Here is a 21,392-nt window from a genome sequence, read left to right as displayed (position 1 = left end):
TTTTCTTTTCGTACTTAACATACATACATGTTCTCTGCCACACAATTATAAATTTTGATACAGATTTCAAATTATTTTTAACTGATATTTGAAATGACTATACAATTATTTATAACTCGTTTTTCTACCTGAAAATTAACTTGGTAACTTATAATATATGTCACTTAGTCACTACTGAAATTCCTATCAACATTCTGGGTGCTTCAGCCGCAGATATTTTATTTTATTCACGCTGTGACAAACTCGCAAATATAATGCTGAGGAAATATGAACAAATGTTTTACCTTGACATACCAATCGTTCAATTCTCGTTCCCCATTTTGAGTTTTAAACGGCGGGTTTTAATTTGTACCTAGGATATTTTCGATACATCTTATAATATTATCAGCATTATTTTATTTTGTTATTATTTTTTTCACATTAACTCTTTAAGACTAAGTTATTTAATATTCTATAACATCACAATCACTAGTTCATAATCCTATACATACCTCCAATATATTACTATTGATATAGAATGAGAATATTCACCGTAAGCTTCAATGAGCATAATAGGTCAATTGAAAAGATGCGTGTTTGACAGCTGTCGGATAATTTCGTTTCTGAATTATAGAACTTTGAGTGAAGAAACACTTGTTACTGTGATAAAAATGGATAAAAAGGAATTTCGCGTGTTGATAAAATATTGCTTTTTGAAGGAAAAATACAGTTGAAGCAAAAACTTACCTTGATGCCGAGTTTCCGGACACTGCCTCAGGAAAATCAACCATTAAGGATTGGTATTCTAAGATTAGACGTGGAGAAATGAGCACCGAAGGCGGTGAACGAAGTAGACGCCCGAAAGAGACTGTTACCGACGAAAACATTTAAAAAATTCACAAAATAAGTTTGAATGACAATAGACAATAGACTCTGGAGATATCAAGTGAACGTGTATATCATTTCATTCACAAATATTTGGATATGAGAAAGCTCTGTGCAAAGTTGGTGCCGCGCGAATTCACTTTTGAGCAAAAACAACGACGGGTTGATGATACGGAGCAGTGTTTCAAGACTATCAAGTGTAATAGACCCGAGGTTTCGCATCAATATGTGATATGGATGAAATATCACTCCATCATTTCACTCCGAAGTCCAATCGACAGTCATCCGAATGGACTAAACACGATGAACCCGCTCCAAAGCGTGGGAAAACGCAACAGTCGGCTGGCAAGTTTATGGCGTCTGTATTTTGGGATGCGCATGGAATAAAATTCACTGACTACCTTGAAAAAGGAAGGACCATCAACAGCGACTATTACATAGCGTTATTGGACCGTTTGAAGGGCAATGAAAAACCGCCGCATTTGAAGAAAAAGAAAGTGCTGCTTCATCAAGACAATGCACCGTGTCATAAGTCAGTGAAAACGATAGCAAAAATCCATGAATTCGGCTTCGAATTGCTTCCTCATCCACCGTATTCTCCAGATCTGTCCCCAGCGACTATTTCCTGTTCTCAGATCACAAAAGAATGCTCGCTGAGGGGATGAAATGTTTATCGAATGAAGAGGTAATCGCCGAAACCGAGGCCTATTTTCAAGCAAAGGACAAATCGTATTACAAGAATGGTATCGAAAAGTTAGAGAGTCACTATAATCAGTTTATTACCCTTCAAGGGAATTATGTTGAATAAAAAAACAACTAATTTTGGCAAAAAAATATGTTTTACTATGGTAGGCCGGGGATTTTTCAATTGACCTGTTATAACTTTAGGTTGTCTGGTATAGTTATTTTGAGTACCGTATATCTATAGGGAAAGTTTATATTTTTGAAAAAATAATAATTTTTTAAATCTTAAAAATAAAACAAAAAAACTGCAAAGCATCTTCCGAGCATGATCGTTTTAAACAATTTTTTTAGTAAACTGGCATTTGGCCCATCTCGTGATTCATGTATATAGTATCGAGGACAAAAATCCCTAAGGACTGCGATATACGATTGACTATTGTTAAGATGTTTTTAATGAGTGTGTCATAAGTTTAAGAGGTACCATCATATCGAAGCCGTTTTGAGCCGTTCATATTTTATAAGATAATTTTTATTAAATTTAATTAAATTTAATATGTTTGAGGACGCACGTAAGTTGTTCATACAATAGCTCTTATGTTAAAAAAGAATAAAATATAAACTCATTTAAGTACCACTTTAAAAGTATTAAAATTATTTTGTACATTGTCCCAACGGATTGTCCAAAAAAAGTTAGTTTATTATTTAATCTTAAGTGTTGTTAAGTATCCTTTTGGGATTCAAAATAAATATTGTCAGTAAATCATATTCAAACTGGTGAAAATCTAATCTGCGATTGCCTTTGTGAACTTGATTGGGGTTAGAAAGTTCTTGGTGAGTCTACATAAGAAAAGCGTGAATTTATATAATGCACTTACACATTATAAAAGTCCATCATCATAAAAATAACTGTGTTAGTGAAGTATCAAATACGTAGATTTTTTAAAAATATATTCGATTTTTAATAAATAAATATTCTCATAGCTTTAGAGTATATAATAATAGAACCTCAGGCAATCTTAGAGAGATAAATTAAGTACAATAACTTTGAATTAAATTACAAAAAAATTAAATATATTTTGTTGTTATATTATATTAAAATGATACAATTTTCCTAATTTGTAACATGTGTTCAACATATACATACAATCAAAATTACACATTGGTTGTTACATTTTTCTAGCCAATTTGGACAACAAAATATATTCGACACCAAAAAAAAAAAATTGGTAATCAGTGTAACACCACTTATCCAAGCTAATTATTTGGGTAATTACATTAACTTACTTGGTAGTAAGTAGAGCAATCTAATCAATATTCTATTGAGTTTCATCGTTACAAAACGTTTCAGATATATATAGTCGGTCGAAACGTAGTACCTTCGTCAGTTTCTCAGCAACGAAAACTCACTGAACATCATTGAAATGGCAGCAAAGGTGCGTTTATCAAAGGAACGTGTATATTTGTTGATTAATATTCAATAAGGACGGTATTATCTGGGATTTCGACTTATAATGTTTTTTTTCAGTTCTTTGTTTTGGCAGCTCTTGTCGCCGTCGCCCGAGGTGGAGTGGTACCCAGCGCCGCTGTGGTAGCAGCCCCTCCGGTTCTTGCTAGAGTATCTGACGCTACCTACGACCCTCTTCCTCAATATTCCTTCGGTTATGATGTCCAGGATGCTCTCACTGGAGACAGCAAAAGCCAGGTCGAAAGCAGAAACGGAGACATCGTTCAAGGACAATATAGTTTGGTCGATCCTGATGGTACCAGAAGAATTGTCGACTATGTTGCTGACCCAATCAACGGATTCAACGCTGTCGTCCGTAAAGCTCCATTAGCTGTAGCTGCTCCAGTAGTTGCCGCCCGAGCTGTAGCTGCTCCATTGGCTGTGCCAGCTGCTCCCGTTGTTGCTGCCAGAGCTGTAGCCGCACCACTGGCTGCCCCAGTAGTTGCTGCCAGAGCTGTAGCTGCTCCTTTAGCCGTGCCAGCTCCTGCTCCAGTATTTGCCGCCAGGGCATTAGCATCCCCATTGCTCGCCGCTCCAGCTCCCGTCAGAATATACTAAAATGTTTGTAGTTCACATGTTGTTGATGTAAATAATTTATACATTTTTTTCTATTTTTTTTCAATAAAGCATATTGTTTAAATACTCAATATTATTTATTGAAATATAAATAACTTAGGCACCTAAAAAGAAATTATTTTTAAGCTTGGAGCTTAGTTTGAATTTATAAATATTATAACTTTTACTTTTCTGATATATCTGTACAAAGCTTGTTGTTAAAATTCAAGCTTGTTCTAAATTTTAGTTAAAAACTGTTATGGATCAAAATAAAAATACTGAAATGTTTTAATACCTTAATTATGTATGAGCACTCGTAATAGTAATGTTTTACTCCGTTAGAAAACATGTTACTAATTGAATATGAATGATATAGCTACTTAATGTTTTGTTTTGCTAAAATTTAATAGATTTATAAAGTGATTAATTCAAATTATTTTTCATAGCTATTTAAATATGTTTATTTATTAAAATTTAATATATTTATATTCACAATGACTGATGATAGATTTTATCGTTTGAATTAATGGAAACACCGTTTAGGATTAATTAAAAATTTACTTCTTATCCTTATTGGATATCTTTGACATTAACATATAATAAATACCTCATCAATAAGGTACAAGGACTTATTTATATAACAATATTTATGTGTGTTGTCCTTATTTGAAACGTGTTATATAAAGCTATGTAATAATTTTAGTCCATTTTATTATGGTCTAGTTGCGTATATTTGTCTTGGGAATACTATAGCTGTTTTTAATAATAAAGTTACATACAAAAAATTAACACAAATACATATAAATCATTAAATTTTCATTTTTGTGTAGTAGGTCTTTTTATGTTTTAGTTTCCTTTTTACCAAGCAGGGTAAAATTTTAGACTAGAGAGTGTATTTAGTACTCGCCACGATGATCGATACATTTTTGCATACGCTTAAACCAATTTTCAAAGCATTTACTCCATTCCGAATGAGGTATCTTCAGAACATGATTTTTGAACACAGATGGGAATAAAAAGAAGTCAGTGGGTGCTAAATCAGGGCTGTACGGTGGATGACCCATCAATTCGATGTTTTGAGTGTTCAGTCTCCTTTTTGAGCCGATGTGTGAGAGCACGCATTGTCATGATTGAGAACAATCCGGCATCTCTTGTTTGTTTTCCTTATTTCACCGAAGACTTTTGCAAACAAATGGTTGTGTATCAATCAGAATTTACTGATCTATGATCCTCTAGAGGCACTGTTGCACATGTGCTTCGTGCGCGAATAACTTTTGTTGGATTAGGTTCATTTTGGAACACCCATAGAATCGACTGCTGCTTACTTACGCCTTTCGAAGCACTGCGATTGAATTTCTTAAATATTTCTTTGCACTAATCGACAAGAGCCTTTTGAGCGAATGTCAAATTGTGAGGAATCAAACGCGAACATAACTTTCGCACAGCTAAGTTTTTATGTAAAATCGTATACATGCTGTTGGAACTAATACTTAGGGATGTCTCAATCTCACAATAGGTGACATGACGATTACAACAGCCGATTTTAGACCTTCACGAAACTCGTCGGACATCGAATTACGACCACGATTGAATTCACTAAACCAGAAATACACGGTAGTTTTTGATTGAGCTTCATCGCAAAAAGTTAAGTGAAGTTGATTGATGCACTCCTGTTGTGATAATCCACGTCAAAAATCGTTAAAAATCATTACACGAAAATGTTCACGATTCAGTTCCATTTTTTGCCGAGACCAAACTTTCAACTAAATATAAAATAAATAAATAGCGTCCGTGCGACTTAATGTTCTGAGTACGTATATCGTCAAAAATGTTAAACTTTACGATGGAAGCGTCAGGTGGACTCACATGACAACAGTGTTGCCAATTCCCGAAATATAAATAGTGACCCTCGTATGGACTCCCAACTTTTTCCGGACACTGCCCCAGGAAAATAAACCATCAAGGATCAGTATGCTAAGTTTAGACGTAGTGAAACGCCTAAAGGAGGTTGTTAGGGACGAAAACAATTATAACATACACAAAATGATTTTGAATGACCGTAAATTGAAATTGCATGAAGCAGCAGACACTTTGAAGATATCAACTGAATGTGTACCTCATATAATTCACGAATATTTGGGTATGAGAAAGTTCTGTGCAAAGTGGATGCTGCGCGAACTCACTGTTGACCAAAAACAACCACGAGTTGATGATTCGGAGGAGGGTTTGAAGATGATCAAGCGTGATAAACCTGAGTTTTTGCGTCGATATGTGACAATAGAAACAAATATGATGGAAACATATATCCATTATTTCACTCTGAAGTCTAATCGACAGTCATTCCAGTGGACTGCACATGATGAAACCGCTCCAAATGCGTGGAAAAACGCAACGGTCGGCTGGCAAGGTAATGGCGTCTGTATTTTGGGATGCGCATGGAATAATTTTCATTGACTACTTTGGAAAAGAAAGGACCATCAACAGCAACTGAAGCATTTGAAGAAATAGAAAGTGCTAAAAAATCCATGAATTTTACTTCAAATTGCTTCCTCGTCCACCGTATTCTCCAGATGTGGCCCCAACGAATATTTCCTGTTCTCGAATCTCAAAAGAATGCTCGCTGGGAAGAAATTTTCGTGGAATGAAGAGGTGATCGCCGAAACTGAGGTCTATTGTGAAACAAAGGACAAATCGTACCACAAAAATGATTCGAAATGGTCGAAAATTTAGAAGATCGTTATAATCAGTGTATCACCCTTGAAGGGAATTATATTGAATAAAAAAATAATTTTGCCAAAAATGTGTTTTACTATGCTAGGCCGGGGACTTTTCAATTGACTTGTTATTTTAGTAAATCTTTCACATTCAATCAAAACTTCAAAAAATTTATGAAATTTATTAAAAATATGAAACTATAATAATCAGATCGAGCATAGTAATAACAAATAATAGATTTTGTTTCAAAACTCATGTTTTAGACAATTTTAATAATAAAATTAATAGTACATTATAAGCAATACAGTTCTTTAATTAATAATGATCCAATTATCTTCAACACACTGAGATTTATAGTTTGATATAGAGAATATCATTTAATCGACACTAACTATATTCCAAAATTATTTTGGTAATTAGAAATGGTTATCAGCGTATATAAGTGGAGCAGTCTCATTATTATTCCCGCAGAGTATGTCGTTACAAAACGTTTCATATATATAAGCTCGATAGAACGTCGGTACCATCGTCAGTTTCTCAGCAACGAAAACTAACTAAACATTTAAAAAATGGCCGCAAAGGTTTGTGTTTTCTTTCGATTTACAATCAACTATTTAGTTCCCTTTAAATATCATATTTTAATCAATATTTTTTTACAGTTCTTCGTTTTGGCAGCTCTTGTAGCCATTGCCCGAGGTGGAGTGGTACCCAGCGCCGCTGTGGTAGCAGCCCCTCCGGTTCTTGCTAGAGTATCTGACGCTACCTATGACCCACTCCCTCAATACTCTTTCGGTTATGATGTCCAGGACGCTCTTACTGGAGATAGCAAAAGCCAGGTAGAAAGCAGAAATGGAGACATCGTTCAAGGTCAATACAGTTTGGTCGATCCTGACGGTACCAGAAGAATTGTCGACTACGTTGCTGACCCAATCAACGGATTTAACGCTGTCGTCCGTAAAGCTCCTTTGGCCGTAGCTGCTGCTCCAGTAGTTGCCGCCCGAGCCGTAGCTGCTCCATTGGCCGCACCGGTAGTTGCTGCTAGGGCTGTAGCTGCTCCTTTGGCTGCACCAGTTGTCGCTGCCAGAGCTGTAGCCGCTCCTTTGCCTGTACCAGCCGCTGCTCCCGTACTTGCTGCCAGAGCTTTAGCTTCACCCTACTTAGCTGCTCCAGCTCCAGTCCGAGTATTCTAAATGACGGAGTTCCGATAGGTTTTTGATGTAAATAATTTATATATTTTTTAATAAACGAGTGTTTGTAGAATATTTAACTTTGTTTAATTACATCGAATCAATAACAAATAACATATTACTTAACAACTATTAAGTATATTAAGTATGTAATATTAGAGCAATAACAGGCTTCAAGAAATTCATACCACAATTTCCTATAATCATTACTTTAGAAGTTATGGTGATTTTAGCGAAACAGTATTTAAAATAACATAGAGTAGTAGAAATACTATTTATCATTTATCTATGTTTTATATTTAAAGGAATTAACAAATCAATTGAAAAGTCTCCGGCCTACCATAGTAAAACACATTTTTTTGGGAAAATTAGTTTTTTTTATTCAACGATTTCTCCTTTGCTTCAAAATAGACCGACCTCAATTTCGGCGATTACCTCTTCATTCGACGAAAATTTCTTCCCATCGAGCATTCTTATGAGACCTGAGAACAGGAAATAGTCGCTGTTGGTCAGACCTGGAGAATACTGTGGATGGAGAAGGAATTCGAAGCCAAATTCATGGATTTTTCTATCGTTTTCACTGACTTGTGACACGGTGCATAATTTTGGAGAAGCAGCACTTTCTTTTTCTTCAGATTATTTCGCTTTTCGGATATTTCGTCCTTTAGACGGTCCAATAACGCTTTGATGGCCTTACTATTTCAAGGTAGTCAATGAAAATTATTCCATGCGCATCCCAAAATATAGACGCCATAAGATTGTCAGCCGGTTGTTGCGCTTTTCCATGCTTTGGAGCTGATTTATCGTGTATAGTCCACTCGGATAACTGTCGATTGGACTTCGGAGTGAAATGATGGAGCCATGTTTCATCAATTGGCACATATCGATGCAAAAACTCGGGTTTATTACCCTTGATCATCTTCAAACACCGCTCCGAATCATGAACACGTCGTTGTTTTTGGGCGAAAGGGAGCTCTCGCGGCACCCACTTTGCGCAGAGCTTTCTCATACCCAAATATTAGTGAATGATATGATGTACACGTTCAGTTGATATCTTTGGCGTGTCCGCTATTTCATTCAGTTTTAATTTATGGTCATTCAAAATCATTTTGTGGATTTATAAAATATTTTTGTCGGTAACAATCTCGTTTGGGCGTCCACTGCGTTCACCGTTTCCGGTGCTCATTTCACCACGTCTTAGACTTAACATATCAATCCTTGATGACTGATTTTCCAATGGCAGTTTCCGGAAATTCGGCAACAAGCCATGTTTTTGACAGCTGTGAAATTTATACACGCATCTTTTCAGGGTTAGGTCAAACTAAAAACATGGATTTAATTTTCGTAGCGCCATCTATGTGTAATACGGGGGACTTTTCAATTTAGCTATTATTTACACTGCAATCAACACGCTATTGTAGGCGATGCAAGAAATTCTACATTTTGCACCAAGCTACGAAGCGTTGTTGGTAAGGAGGCTGCAAACCGATGTTTGGATGATGGATTTTGTGTGTAAAAACTCGATTTGAAAACAGTAAACTGACTTCCTGATTTGATCTCTAGTTTGTCATAGAGTGCCACAATATAGTAACATTACGCCATCTGGCTTTACATTTAAACTGTACACTGCTCTATCATGATTGCGTAATGATAATAATCTCGCCACACATGGACATTGTTACACTGTATCTGATAGCTTCAGGACTTTCAAACGTAATGTATGATATAAATTATATTTTTAAAATGCCCTTTACAATGTAGCTCATGTCTGAGGCAATCCAAAGATGCATATTACGTCGTGAACAAATTCTTGCAGACTTCGCGAAATCGACTTTTCTGATGAATCACGCACCGAGCAGCTCATGGAAAATGACATGGATCAAGACCATCAATAGTGATCTTTTTTTTTTGTATGTATTATCTAACAAACCATGAGGCAATCATATAATAACCTCAAAAGGTAGAGAACTACCCAAAGCAATAAAGACAGATAATTTACAACATATCTCTCCTGGTGAACCAACATATTGGCCTTCAGAGAGAAATAAAAAGCCAGATACTATAGATTTCTTTATTACAAAAAATATTGATACAAAAAAGTGTCATGCAGAATCATGTTTTGACCTGTCTTCTGATCATTCACCAATAATAGTAACGCTTTTTTCAAAAATTACCATCAGACATAAACCCCCTTGTCTGTGCAATAATAGAACTAACTGGTCCTCATTTAGAGAAATCTTAGACCGAAACATCTCTCTAAACTTACCGCTACAAACTGAAATTGACATAGAAATGGTAGCAATAAACATTACAAAAAATATACAGGAGGCAGCATATTCCGCGACTCCTAACAATGAAACATTTTCAAGTACACATATATCATAAACAATACAGAAAAATATAGCAGAAAAAAGAATGTTACGATGGAATTAGCAACAGCAAATGACTGAAGAGAATAAAAGAAAATTTAATAGGGCAATAAAAGAGCTGAAAGAGCTAATTCAAAATGAACAACACCAAGGCGTTCAAGAATACCTAGAGAATTTGACACCAACTGAGGCTACAGACTATTCGTTATGGAAAGGAACAAGAAAACTTATGAGACCCCAGCAGAATAACCCACCTATTAAAACTATTAACAATCCCTAGCATCTGGAAACTAGCTAAAATAGTAATGATTCTTGAACCAGGAAAAATACCAGAAGATGTGACCTCCTATCGGTCTATAAGTATTTTACCGATAATCTCGAAAGTTTTCAAGAAACTATACAACAAGAAACTAAATTATATAATAGAAAAAAGAAAAATTATTCCAGAACATCAGTTTGGGTTTCGCAATAAGCATGGAACTATAGAACAAGTGCTCAGACTTGTAAACAAAATAAACACTGACCTAAATGCCAAAAGATATTGTTCGGCTGCTTTTCTAGATATATCTCAGGCTCTTGACAAAGTATGGCATACGGGCTTGCAGGTTAAACTAAAGAAAATTCTCACTGATAGACATTTTATTGTAAATCAAGGCGATGAACATACCGAATTAACTCCCATATATTCAGGAGTTACCCAAGGTAGTGTACTGGGTCCAGTACTGTATCATCTGTATACGGCCGATCTGCCCACCACAAAAATAACTACTGTGACAACATACGCAGACGACACAGCAATCTTGGCATCCCATGAAGATCCAGTCACAGCATCAATAAACCTGCAAACCTATCCGGATCAAATACAATTAGGGTTGAAGACATGGCGCACTAAAGTCAATGAAACAAAATCCACACATGTAATGTTTACCCTGCGTAGAAGAACATGTCCACCAGTGAATATCAATCATCGTCAACTCCCCCAAGCAGAGCAAGTTAAATATTTTGGTATGCACTTAGATCGTCGCCTAACCTGGAAGAAGCACATACTCTCTAAATGAAAACAACTTCAACTGATATTATACCAAATGTATTGGCTCAATGGGTGCAAATCTCACTTATCATTAGATAAGAAGGTGTTGCTGTATGAGTCTATACTCAAGCCCATTTGGTCATATGGAATCCAACTATGGGGTACCGCTAGCAAATCTAATATATCCATCATTCAACGGTTCCAAAATAAAGTACTGCGTGGCATTGTTGATGCTTCGTACTATATTTCAAATAAAGTGATACAACGTGATATTCCTCTAGAACCTAGAACGAGTGTAATTCAACGTATTTGTGTGAAGTACTTCGAAAGAGTGTCAGTACATCCTAATGTACTCGCTAATCAGTTTAACAAAACGTTTAACACCACCTGATCTGATTACTGGGCATATGTAGGCTTTAGAATAAGAATAATTATTTAAGATAATATTTTATACAGAAGATCGCTTAATGAAGTGATTTTCTGTATGCCATGTAAATATAATATAGACATAAAAAATACTTATTGCCTATAGAGCAGATTGTGGAATCACAAAGAGTAAAAAAACATATTTTATACACACTACTTGTTGCTTTACTACAATTCTGAATTCTCTCTCTTAACCTAACTTCTTTTACATGTCAACCTTTAGATCTAATTACGTCGAGAGCATCTGAACTACTTTTAGCATAGAAGAAAGAAATATTACCTATCGACGAATAAACCAAAAATAATAAAGGTGTCTTTACATCTAAAGATGTAATAGTGTCTATCATAGAATAAGTACCTTGTAATTTTAAAATAGCAGTAAATTAGGATAAGAAGGGATAGCTTATTAGTGTCAATTTACTAGATTGTATAATAAGTAATAAAAAGTAAATGCAAAATTAAAATGCGATTCGACAATTCCATTTTATTTTTTTTTGCTATAATAAAACTCAACAAAAATTACTACAAAAACCACAAAATGGGATTTAAATTAGTTTAGTAGATAAATAGATTAGAGTATGTATAGCGCGCCCTGAACGAACTACCCGGTGCTTGCTGTAGTCTGTTTATTTATGCGAAAAAAGGTCATAGATAATAAAATTGCTGTTATATCACACATAAAAACATAAATACGAACCTGTAATAACTTTACATCGTAGTCTGGAGCCTCTTTATTAACAGAAATAATATTTATTATATTTTTATCAAGGACTCTAAAGCCTTGGAACATTTTTTACTTATTATGTAATCTGATCAATATCGTACCGTTTGAAATGTAGATACCATTCTCGGTTTACTCTTTGATGGAATATATGCTTTTAATCCTCGTTTTTGGTGTTTCTCCATCAAATATTTGCTTTCTTTTTTTTTTTTTGGTCGGCGTATCCCGAAGGTATAGGCATTGATCCGTGAGCTCACGGTTTATTTGTCTCCGCAAAAATATATTTTTTACGGGTTTATTTACAGTTTTCAAACTCTCACCGCTGGATATCCACGAAAATATCGAACCCACATAGCAAACGAAAGTTTTATTTCTCTTTATGGACTTCGGGATTTGCGGTCCGATTCTTGGCTTTTGATAGAAATATATTTCTGTAAAGTATAGTACATTTGTTTCGAAGTTATAAGAAACTTAACGATTTGTGGCAATGTGGGTATCTTAGATGTTAGCTTTGCGACTCTTTTATTCGAGTAGGTGTTAAAAAGACATTCGATAAGTATTTTCTTCATTTTTTTAAATTGGTTTCTTGTAGAATTAAATTCTGTCATAAATATATCATTAGTTTTAAGTGAAATAACATTTATTTAGCGGCGGATTGTGGCTGGATATAATAGTTTCTTACATCTTGTTTTGTTATGTTAGTTAACCTCAATCCGTATCCTTAAAAATTTATACACATTAAATATAGGAGACGAACAAAATAACATGTAATGTAATAATGTAATACGTAATAAAATAATAAATGACGAGGATCTAAAGGTTTCGGAGACGACAATGTGGAGGCGGTTGGATAAAAGGAATTTAATAGGACGGTGGTTTTCCAAAGAACCGCGCCTAACCGACGGCATTAAAAAGAAACCACTCCAATTCGCTAGTCAATATCGAAATATGACTGTTGCAGACTTTAGTCGAGCAAATATAAATTTTTGAAAAATTCAATTTGTCAATAACGATTTTCTAGTATTAATTCTATTGATTCACAGGTCTGCTTTTTCGACAAATCAACCTTCCAAATTTTGACAAAAGTTCTTCTGTCTTCCAGGTTAAAAATTTCATGCCGAGTGCCTTGTAAAGAGGGTGTAATACTCGGTTAGTGTCATGATGTATTCTGTTATCCCAGCCAAAGGCTAATATATTGTAGAAAGGGCAATATGAAAATTATAAAAACGAAGAAGAAACTGTTTTGTAGTTTTCATGATTCCAATAGATGTTACAGAAATCCAATTAAACTAGAAAATGAAATAATCTCATTATTGTTTCTCATAGTTTAACCACCTACTGTAATAAGGTGTTCATGCTACTATTTGCATTTATTATTGGGAAATAGTTTAGAGAGAGTGTCTGTATAGTTTAGGATGCAAAGTTCTGAATGTTGGAAATGGAAATCTACCCCTCAATCTCTATTCTAAAAATCCACATCTTCTATTGTATTCGGTCTATTGTATTGAGGTCTGGCTATTATGCTTGTTAGGGAAAATGTTTCTTAACATTTTTGATGCTTCTCAACAGAACAGAACAGAACCTTTTTGGCTATGTATATAGGTGCACTATCATCTAGGAATATAGCAGTGTTTGTCAGCAATACGCTAGTCGTAGTAAGAACTTCACTACTGTAGAGTTTGCAGGCAATGTGGGTATCTTAGATGTTAGCTTTGCGACTCTTTTATTCGAGTAGGTGTTAAAAAGACATTCGATAAGTATTTTCTTCATTTTTTTAAATTGGTTTCTTGTAGAATTGAATTCTGTCATAAATATATCATTAGTTTTAAGTGAAATAACATTTATTTAGCGGCAGATTGTGGCTGAATATAATAGATTCTTACATCTTGTTTTGTTATGTTAGTTAACCTCAATCCGTATCCTTAAATATGTATACACATATTAAATATGGGAGACGAACAAAATAACATGTAATGTAATAATGTAATACGTAATAAAATAATAAATGACGAGGATCTAAAGGTTTCGGAGACGACAATGTGGAGGCGGTTGGATAAAAGGAATTTAATAGGTCGGTAGTTTTCCAAAGAACCGCGCCTAAATTCTTATAAAAGATTTACATGAATAAACTAAAAATGTAAACAGATAATGATAATGCACTAAACTATAGTAATTTTCATCATGGAAGAAACTATATTTATTTATGAACTTGGTTTGAAGCACTAGCCCCTGTGATCAAAGAGACAGGACGTTCTTCCTCTCACGAGGATATGGTTGTATTTTATGTTGGTGATGCTTCATAGGCAAAATCCGGTAATACGCAACCATTTCAATGACGTTAGTAATCAATCTGGGTAAGAAGTGGGTTACTTGCCAATCGTAAGTTTAAATTCCTAACACCATGGTTTGAATGTTAAGCCGTAGGTTCAGTTATAAAAAAAACCTAACAGATTGACGAGCTAAATCCCCTATGCATACATACGTTCATGAAATATTCTATAATTAATAGAAAACACATTTTCATTGGCTATAGCAATTATTTTTTGGTGTAACCTGTTATAATATTAAGTAATTATAATATTAAATAATAAATTAATTCCGTTGAAATTGTTTTATACATAGACTTGTAATATCCTATATCGTTAAGAGATAAATAAAAAAATAAATTTATAATTTTATTGATGGCTGTATATTTCACACACATATATGCACACGTTAAAATAACATAACAAACTAGTAGCAGTAATATAGAAAACTAAGAATTGCAGTGACTTTATATATTATTACATTATTTAATACATTATATATTGTGATTTGTCTTGTTAATTAAAAATAACATATAATTATTGGAGTTAGTTAATAAGTGTTATGACATTTGTTCCAAGAAAACTACCTATCATTAAATGGTGTTCTGAAATTTGAAGTACCCATATCAGGTCCAAGTAAATCAGTTGATTATTGAAATAACTTAATATATTGTAAATAAAATAGTTTTAAATGATTAGTTTAAAAAAGTTAGATAGTATTATGGAAACAGTGAATATATCCTGGATATATATCGCACCATAAACTTGGTTTTACAAAACCGTTTATATCATTCTTTAAGGTGTAAGGGTTTAAAATGATAGCATTTGAACTTTTAGTTTGGTTGGTTTGTTAAAACTAGTTGAAGGATAATAATAATACAAAAGTACACTGCATGTATTTTTTTATTGTAAAAATAAACAATTTAATATAAATTATTTCAATCAAGATATTGTGAGACACAAGAATCATTGTTTAAAGAACGGCATATGGAGCAGCTACAGCCCTGGCAGCAACTACTGGAGCAGCGGCGAAAGGAGCGGCTACGGCTCTAGCTACGACGGGGGCAGCTACAGCCAAAGGAGCTTTACGGACAACGGCGTTGAACCCGTTGATTGGGTCGGCAATGTAGTCGACGATTCTCCTGGTACCATCAGGATCGACTAAACTGTATTGACCTTGAACAATGTCTCCATTTCTGCTTTCAACCTGGCTTTTGCTGTCTCCAGTGAGGGCGTCCTGCACGTCATAACCGAAGGAGTACTGGGGAAGTGGGTCATAGGTAGCGTCAGATACTTTTGCAAGAACCGGTGGGGCTGCTACCACAGCGGCGCTGGGTATCACTCCACCCCGGACGAAAGCTACAAGAGCTGCCAATACGATGAACTAAAAACAAGCAGTACCGGTAAGTTAAATTATAACAAAAACTGTGCAAAATTGTATATATAAATTAGATAACGTTAATAAGAAACACTGCAAATATCCAACGTATTTATGCACTTTGTTGACACTGCACTATATATTTAATTCAAACCGATCGAACTTTATTTTATACAAACCTTTGCTGCCATTGTTTAATTGTTTGGTGAATAGTAGTTGCAAAGAAACTGACGTTAATATTAGTTCTGTCCGCAGGTTTATATATATGTAACGTCTTGCAACCATTATGCTGTAAGAATACTAATACCGATGTTCTTTCCAAAAATGTGCACCACTACCTAATTCAAATTTTATTAACATTATGTGTGTGGTCTATATTAGCTGCAATAGTATTAACACACTTTATACAGAGCAAATATAATTAAATATTATTAATTAAAATAATATAATTAATGATCGAATGTGCCCTGTGGTCGTATATTTACCATTAATTTGTTCATGTGCTCCAATTAGGGAAATTATGTAGTTAGTTTTACTTTATTGACATATTTAGTATTACTTAATTTATGTATTGTAATTGTAGATCAGTATCTTTTTGTGAATTGGAATTTTGGATTTTCTCTCAAGATGCCAACATAGTGGTTTATATTTTAATTTGAGTTTGGCTAATTTATTTTTGACATGCTCCTTCGATCATTGTACGATAGTACCAATCATTGACAAGATTAGCGGGTTATTTAGCCTCTTATTGATAAAATTAATAGGAACATACCTTAGCTCGTATAATTTTATTGTACATCCTTTGGTCCTGTCTAATAGTTTATTGCTATCTATCTATAGTATCTTTATAGAGGTGTAGTGTCTTTTCGTAATTTTTGCCTCAAATATAGCTGTCATAATTCCTTCGAACATACCGAAACATGTTACTGGTATAGAGGCACGTTTATTGATCAAGTTTATTTTGTTAAATGTCTGTCGACGCTGAATTATCCGCTTATAGTTCTTGTCTTTGTTGAGCCTATCTGGGTGTAAAATTCAAAATTCTCTAGAGGTTTTTTCTCAAAATAGCCTTGGCTAGTATCCATCCAGTGTTTAACCTGAGCTGATTGAGCTGTGTTCTCTAAAGCATTGTGGATGTTCTTTTATTCATGTACTTATAATCTCCAAGTTCTTTCTACATTTTCCCACCACTTACTTTGTTGACATATATTACCCAAACTGTATGCCCGGTGGTCATTAATTCTCTCCAAACGTTTCTTCAGGAAGAATGGACCGTATTCTTCCTGAAGAAACGGGAGAACTGATAGCGGAACTTTTTCTGTCGACTAAGGTTTCCAGGCTAAGAATTCCAGACGGATAATATTTGGGATACGTAATTTTAATAATAAATAACCGGATAACCAGTAAACCAGATGAGACAAAAGTCCGTATTTTACAAAGTGTCAGTTTCTTTACAAAATTAAAATTATTTTAACAGCACTAAGAATATTAGTTTTACTTTATGTGAATATTTAGGCATACCATAAAATTGAGCAGTTTTCAAAATCAGATTTCTATCAGTGTTTGGTTTTATCCTAATGCTTAATATTTAAGAACCAGAAGGGACAAAAATTAGAGACGATGAGACTTGGTCTGGAAATTGGAATGGAGATGTATGAGAATAAAATATACGATGTAAGTAAATTGAGAGGTAGAATATTATATAGAACATATTACATTACGTAAGTATATATTAAAATTATGAAAATGCTGAAATCTCGGATTGAAAGAGTATGTTGTTAGTAAAATTACCTACGTTGTTAATAGAATTAGAATAGTTTGGGATATTAACTGTAATCGATATTCTGTCAACAACTTCTTATGGGATAGTTACAATGTTGAACTTGACATTATAGCTCCACCGATCATTTTGATCTTTTTTTGTATCATCTCATATCGTAAAGAAAGTATCTATTAATTAAAGGTTTTTTAAGTTTGTTGCGGGTTTTAATGAAACCTTGAGAACCACTACAAAAAAATGCAGTAGAAAGTTTAGAAAAATTATTATTTTTACTCACGTTTCATGTAAAAAAGTTACAAATACCAACATTGAATAAATGCATATTGTCTGAGTAAACTGTTCGTTACGGAATCAAAGAAACTACACAAATTTGCATTTTAACATAATTTCGACTGTCTGGTGACAATTAACAACAATTGACACAAATATAAACAGTGAATTAATTTTTAGAGAAATTGCATATTTACAAATACATTTATTGAGTAAATGTTGACACTGTAGTGATTATATGTCATAACATGGTCAAGATTATTTTACAACTGATAGTATGTAATGAAAAGTGACAATGAAAACTAAACGATGAACTATGAGTCGATAGTAGTCGGCAACATGACTTGCCAGGTAAATAAGATGACATCTTCTTGATAATTCTTTTTCAATGCCTTTAGAAATTTGCTTTAAATGCAGAAACATTTATAAGGTAAATCATAAAGGATATGAACTTTTTTAAAAACCGAATAAATGAGTACTGTAGCATCAACCAAGAAAAAAAACTTTAAATTGTTTTACAATTGGGTGCTTGATTTGATTAATAAGCGTTAATATAACTGTGATAACTACATTTTATTGACGGAATAATTACATTCTGTAACAAATTGATTAATTAATAAGTTTGTGTTATTGGCCATAATATTAGATATTTGTTAATAACATGGTTATGTTGAAATATTAATTGTTAATATGTTATGAATTATTAATTCGAAATTTTAGCGGTTTTCTATCAGTGTATATTTTTGAATTTCTTTTAAATCCTCTTTTAATTTAGGTTTTGTTTGGCAATACCATCGATTGATCAATGTTGTAGAAAGCGCGAGAAGTATATGATGCTGATAACTATGCACTATATTTTTATGAACTGTTCCAGAAGACTAACAAACTTTCAATATCTGTGATATAACCATTGAAACAAGCAATCATTCAGCGACATGAGAATCCTATGGTGTTATAAAGACAGGAAAATGTAGTGCTAAAGTTTCGTTCTTTATTCTTAAAAATTGATAAGAAAGAAACTTTAAAATGACATTTCTACTCAAAACAATATATCATAATTTGCAGCTCATAACTGTAACATTGTAATTACTTAAATTTTTATAATCTGTATCATCAAGTACTAGTCTTACTACTTACTTTACTTCTTATTATTCCTTTTAATAATAACTATTTCTTAAAATTATAACAATACACTTCATTCCAAATAAGCTTTTACTTTTTAAAAGGTTTACGAAGATTTTTGAATGATTATGATTGAAATATTTTTACTATAAATAATAGAAGAAAATAAAAATAAAAATAAATAAAAACACCCAATTTTCAACAATTATATAAAATAGTTTCGAATGTTTTGTTTGTTTTATTTATAAACAATTAATGTCATATGTGTGCAAGTTATTAATTAAAAATCATGTAAGCTTATTATAGCCGATTTATATTTGACTACAATTATGGCCTATTGATTTTTGTTACTCAATTTTCTGCGATCTACTTTTGTGGTTTCTATGTTGAGCTCTTAAGGCGCAATTTAACTTTCTAAACCACTATGACGTGACGCTCATGTTAATGCCAATCGACGATATTAAGAAACTTAATAATAATGACTGTGGCCATTTCATTATTGCCCCAAACCGAGCGATTGAAAATTCGGACACGGATAGGAGAAATTATTTGATTCCTTTATTAGAATCAATTGTGTAAATGTTTCGACGACCCGGATGGGACATGTTGATACTAGTAATACAACACTACTATTATTTCTGTGTACTATTTTATTATATCATGGAAAAATCAGGTAGAAAAAAACAAGGAAAATATATATACATGCGAAGAATAATATAAAAAAACTATGTACAAATTATGGAAGTAAAATCAGTCATCTTCTCTTAAACAACGGCTACTGGGGCGTATGGTGATGGCGCCGCAAAGAAAGGAGCGGCTCTAGCGTAAGCTGGTTGGGCCAGAAGAGGTGCGGCTACTGCTCTAGAAGCAAACACTGGAGCTGGAGCGGCGAAGGCGGGAGCAGCAACTGCACGGGCTGCGAAGACTGGTGCTGGAGCCGGGAATGCTCTGGCAGCTACAACTGGGGCTGGAGCGGCTACGGCCACGGGAGCAGGAGCAGCTACGGCTACTGGGGCGGCTACGGCTTTAGCAACGACTGGAGCAGCTACAGCCAAAGGAGCTTTTCGTACGACTGCGTTGAATCCGTTGATTGGATCAGCGATGTAGTCGACGATTCTCCTGGTGCCATCGGGATCGACCAGGCTGTATTGGCCTTGTACGATATCACCGTTTCTGCTTTCGATTTGGCTTTTGCTGTCTCCAGTAATGGCATCTTGTACATCGTAAGCGTAAGAGTATTGTGGGTTGGGGTCATAAGTGGCGTCAGATACTTTGGCCAATACCGTAGGGGCTGCTACAACAGCTGGTGCTGCTTGTAGTACTCCACCACGGACTACGGCAACAAAAGCGGCCAATACAACAAACTATAAAACAACAAAAATGTTACTGTTTTTGTTTGCCTTAAACTGAAAAAGTTTAGAAATTGTTATTATACTTATATCATGCAAGTATAAATCGACTAGAAGAATAAAAAAAGGTTACAAGTTCGTTAACAAATTTTGCTTTCTTCGGAACTCTCATTTGGTATTAAAATTATTTTTACTGATGCTACGTTGGCTGAAAATTTTGAAGCCTTAATTAATTACTGAAATCCAACTTAGGTTTCCAATGGATTTGAGATATTATAATAAATCACATTTTATTTTTGGCAATCGTCTAGCCATATGCGATATTATCAGCTAGAATCAATTATTCGAAATCAAACTAATATTTAACTACGATTTATTAATCTGCTGATATTATTTGATGATGGGACACCATGAGATATTTTAAAATATTATATAAGAACATTTATAACTTAAAAGATTGCAGGTGTAAGTTGAAATGTATTAATGTCGCTAAATCACAACTTGAACTAGGATGAATGTGAACTTGGACGTCGTGAGGGAGACACACTGTTGTAGAAACACCAAATAATCCACTGTTTAGTTTTCACTAACTTAATTTATCGATGAATTTTATTCGCGAATCACTCTACGTACCTTGAAAGCCATGTTTAATCGTTTAGTTAAGTTTAGTCAACAAAGATGGACTGATAACCCGACTACGATGACCAAGTGTTTTTATACCCGATTGAATCGGGCTTGGACGCTTTCCAATGGGATGCATGATATGAATAATAATATCGGTAAAAAATTATACGAAATTTTATGCTCTATTACAATAGGCCGTCGTTATAGTTTTTAGATAAAGAATTCACCGATTTCTATATTTAATTGCGTATTTGGTAGTTTTGTGTTTGATAAACGATTGTGCTATTACGTTTGCTTTATTTTGTTATTCTAAATCGATTCATTGTTTTAAAGTGATTTTTTAGGTATCCATCAGTTTCATGAAGTCTATGCACAATAAGCTTCATATTTTTTATTACAGACCCATTATTTTTAAATTTTTACGGTTTGTGTTTGTTTGTACGGGTGTTTTAAGTACGATTTTTTAAAAAATAGAGAAAAATACCTGCGGTGATTTGCAGTTCGACTG

At 34.0% G+C, this 21,392-nt stretch overlaps 3 protein-coding genes and 1 pseudogene across 7 annotated transcripts in view; 2 read left to right on the top strand and 2 right to left on the bottom strand.

The window, feature by feature from the left end:
- LOC143190643 (disks large 1 tumor suppressor protein) overlaps positions 1 to 21,392 on the bottom strand; it is a 676,624-nt gene that overhangs the window by 377,570 nt on the left and 277,662 nt on the right. The gene's annotated exons all lie outside the window — the stretch shown is intronic.
- LOC143190649 (larval cuticle protein A2B) lies at positions 2,855 to 3,694 on the top strand. Its single transcript, XM_076395140.1, has 2 exons — positions 2,855 to 2,981; positions 3,074 to 3,694. Exons 1-2 carry the CDS (start codon positions 2,970 to 2,972, stop codon positions 3,608 to 3,610), a joined length of 549 nt encoding a protein of 182 aa, XP_076251255.1. The 5' UTR covers positions 2,855 to 2,969; the 3' UTR covers positions 3,611 to 3,694.
- Positions 6,799 to 7,584, top strand: LOC143190650 (larval cuticle protein A2B). Its single transcript, XM_076395141.1, has 2 exons — positions 6,799 to 6,903; positions 6,982 to 7,584. The coding sequence occupies exons 1-2, from the start codon at positions 6,892 to 6,894 to the stop codon at positions 7,510 to 7,512; spliced, it is 543 nt and encodes a 180-aa protein (XP_076251256.1). The 5' UTR covers positions 6,799 to 6,891; the 3' UTR covers positions 7,513 to 7,584.
- LOC143191990 (uncharacterized) lies at positions 15,203 to 20,948 on the bottom strand (annotated as a pseudogene). Its single transcript, XR_013004686.1, has 7 exons — positions 20,894 to 20,948; positions 19,679 to 20,275; positions 16,935 to 17,022; positions 16,809 to 16,859; positions 16,654 to 16,761; positions 15,919 to 15,935; positions 15,203 to 15,745 (listed from the first exon to the last, which is right to left on the bottom strand). The product of XR_013004686.1 is annotated as an uncharacterized LOC143191990 (transcript).

Source organism: Rhynchophorus ferrugineus, unplaced genomic scaffold (genome assembly GCF_030347505.1).
Source record: "Rhynchophorus ferrugineus isolate W39M unplaced genomic scaffold, kcgeb_rfMv2 rfM2, whole genome shotgun sequence".
NCBI classification, from domain to species: domain Eukaryota; kingdom Metazoa; phylum Arthropoda; class Insecta; order Coleoptera; family Curculionidae; genus Rhynchophorus; species Rhynchophorus ferrugineus.
The sequence above is the reverse complement of the archived record's forward strand: the minus strand, read 5'-3'. Positions and strand labels throughout refer to the sequence as shown.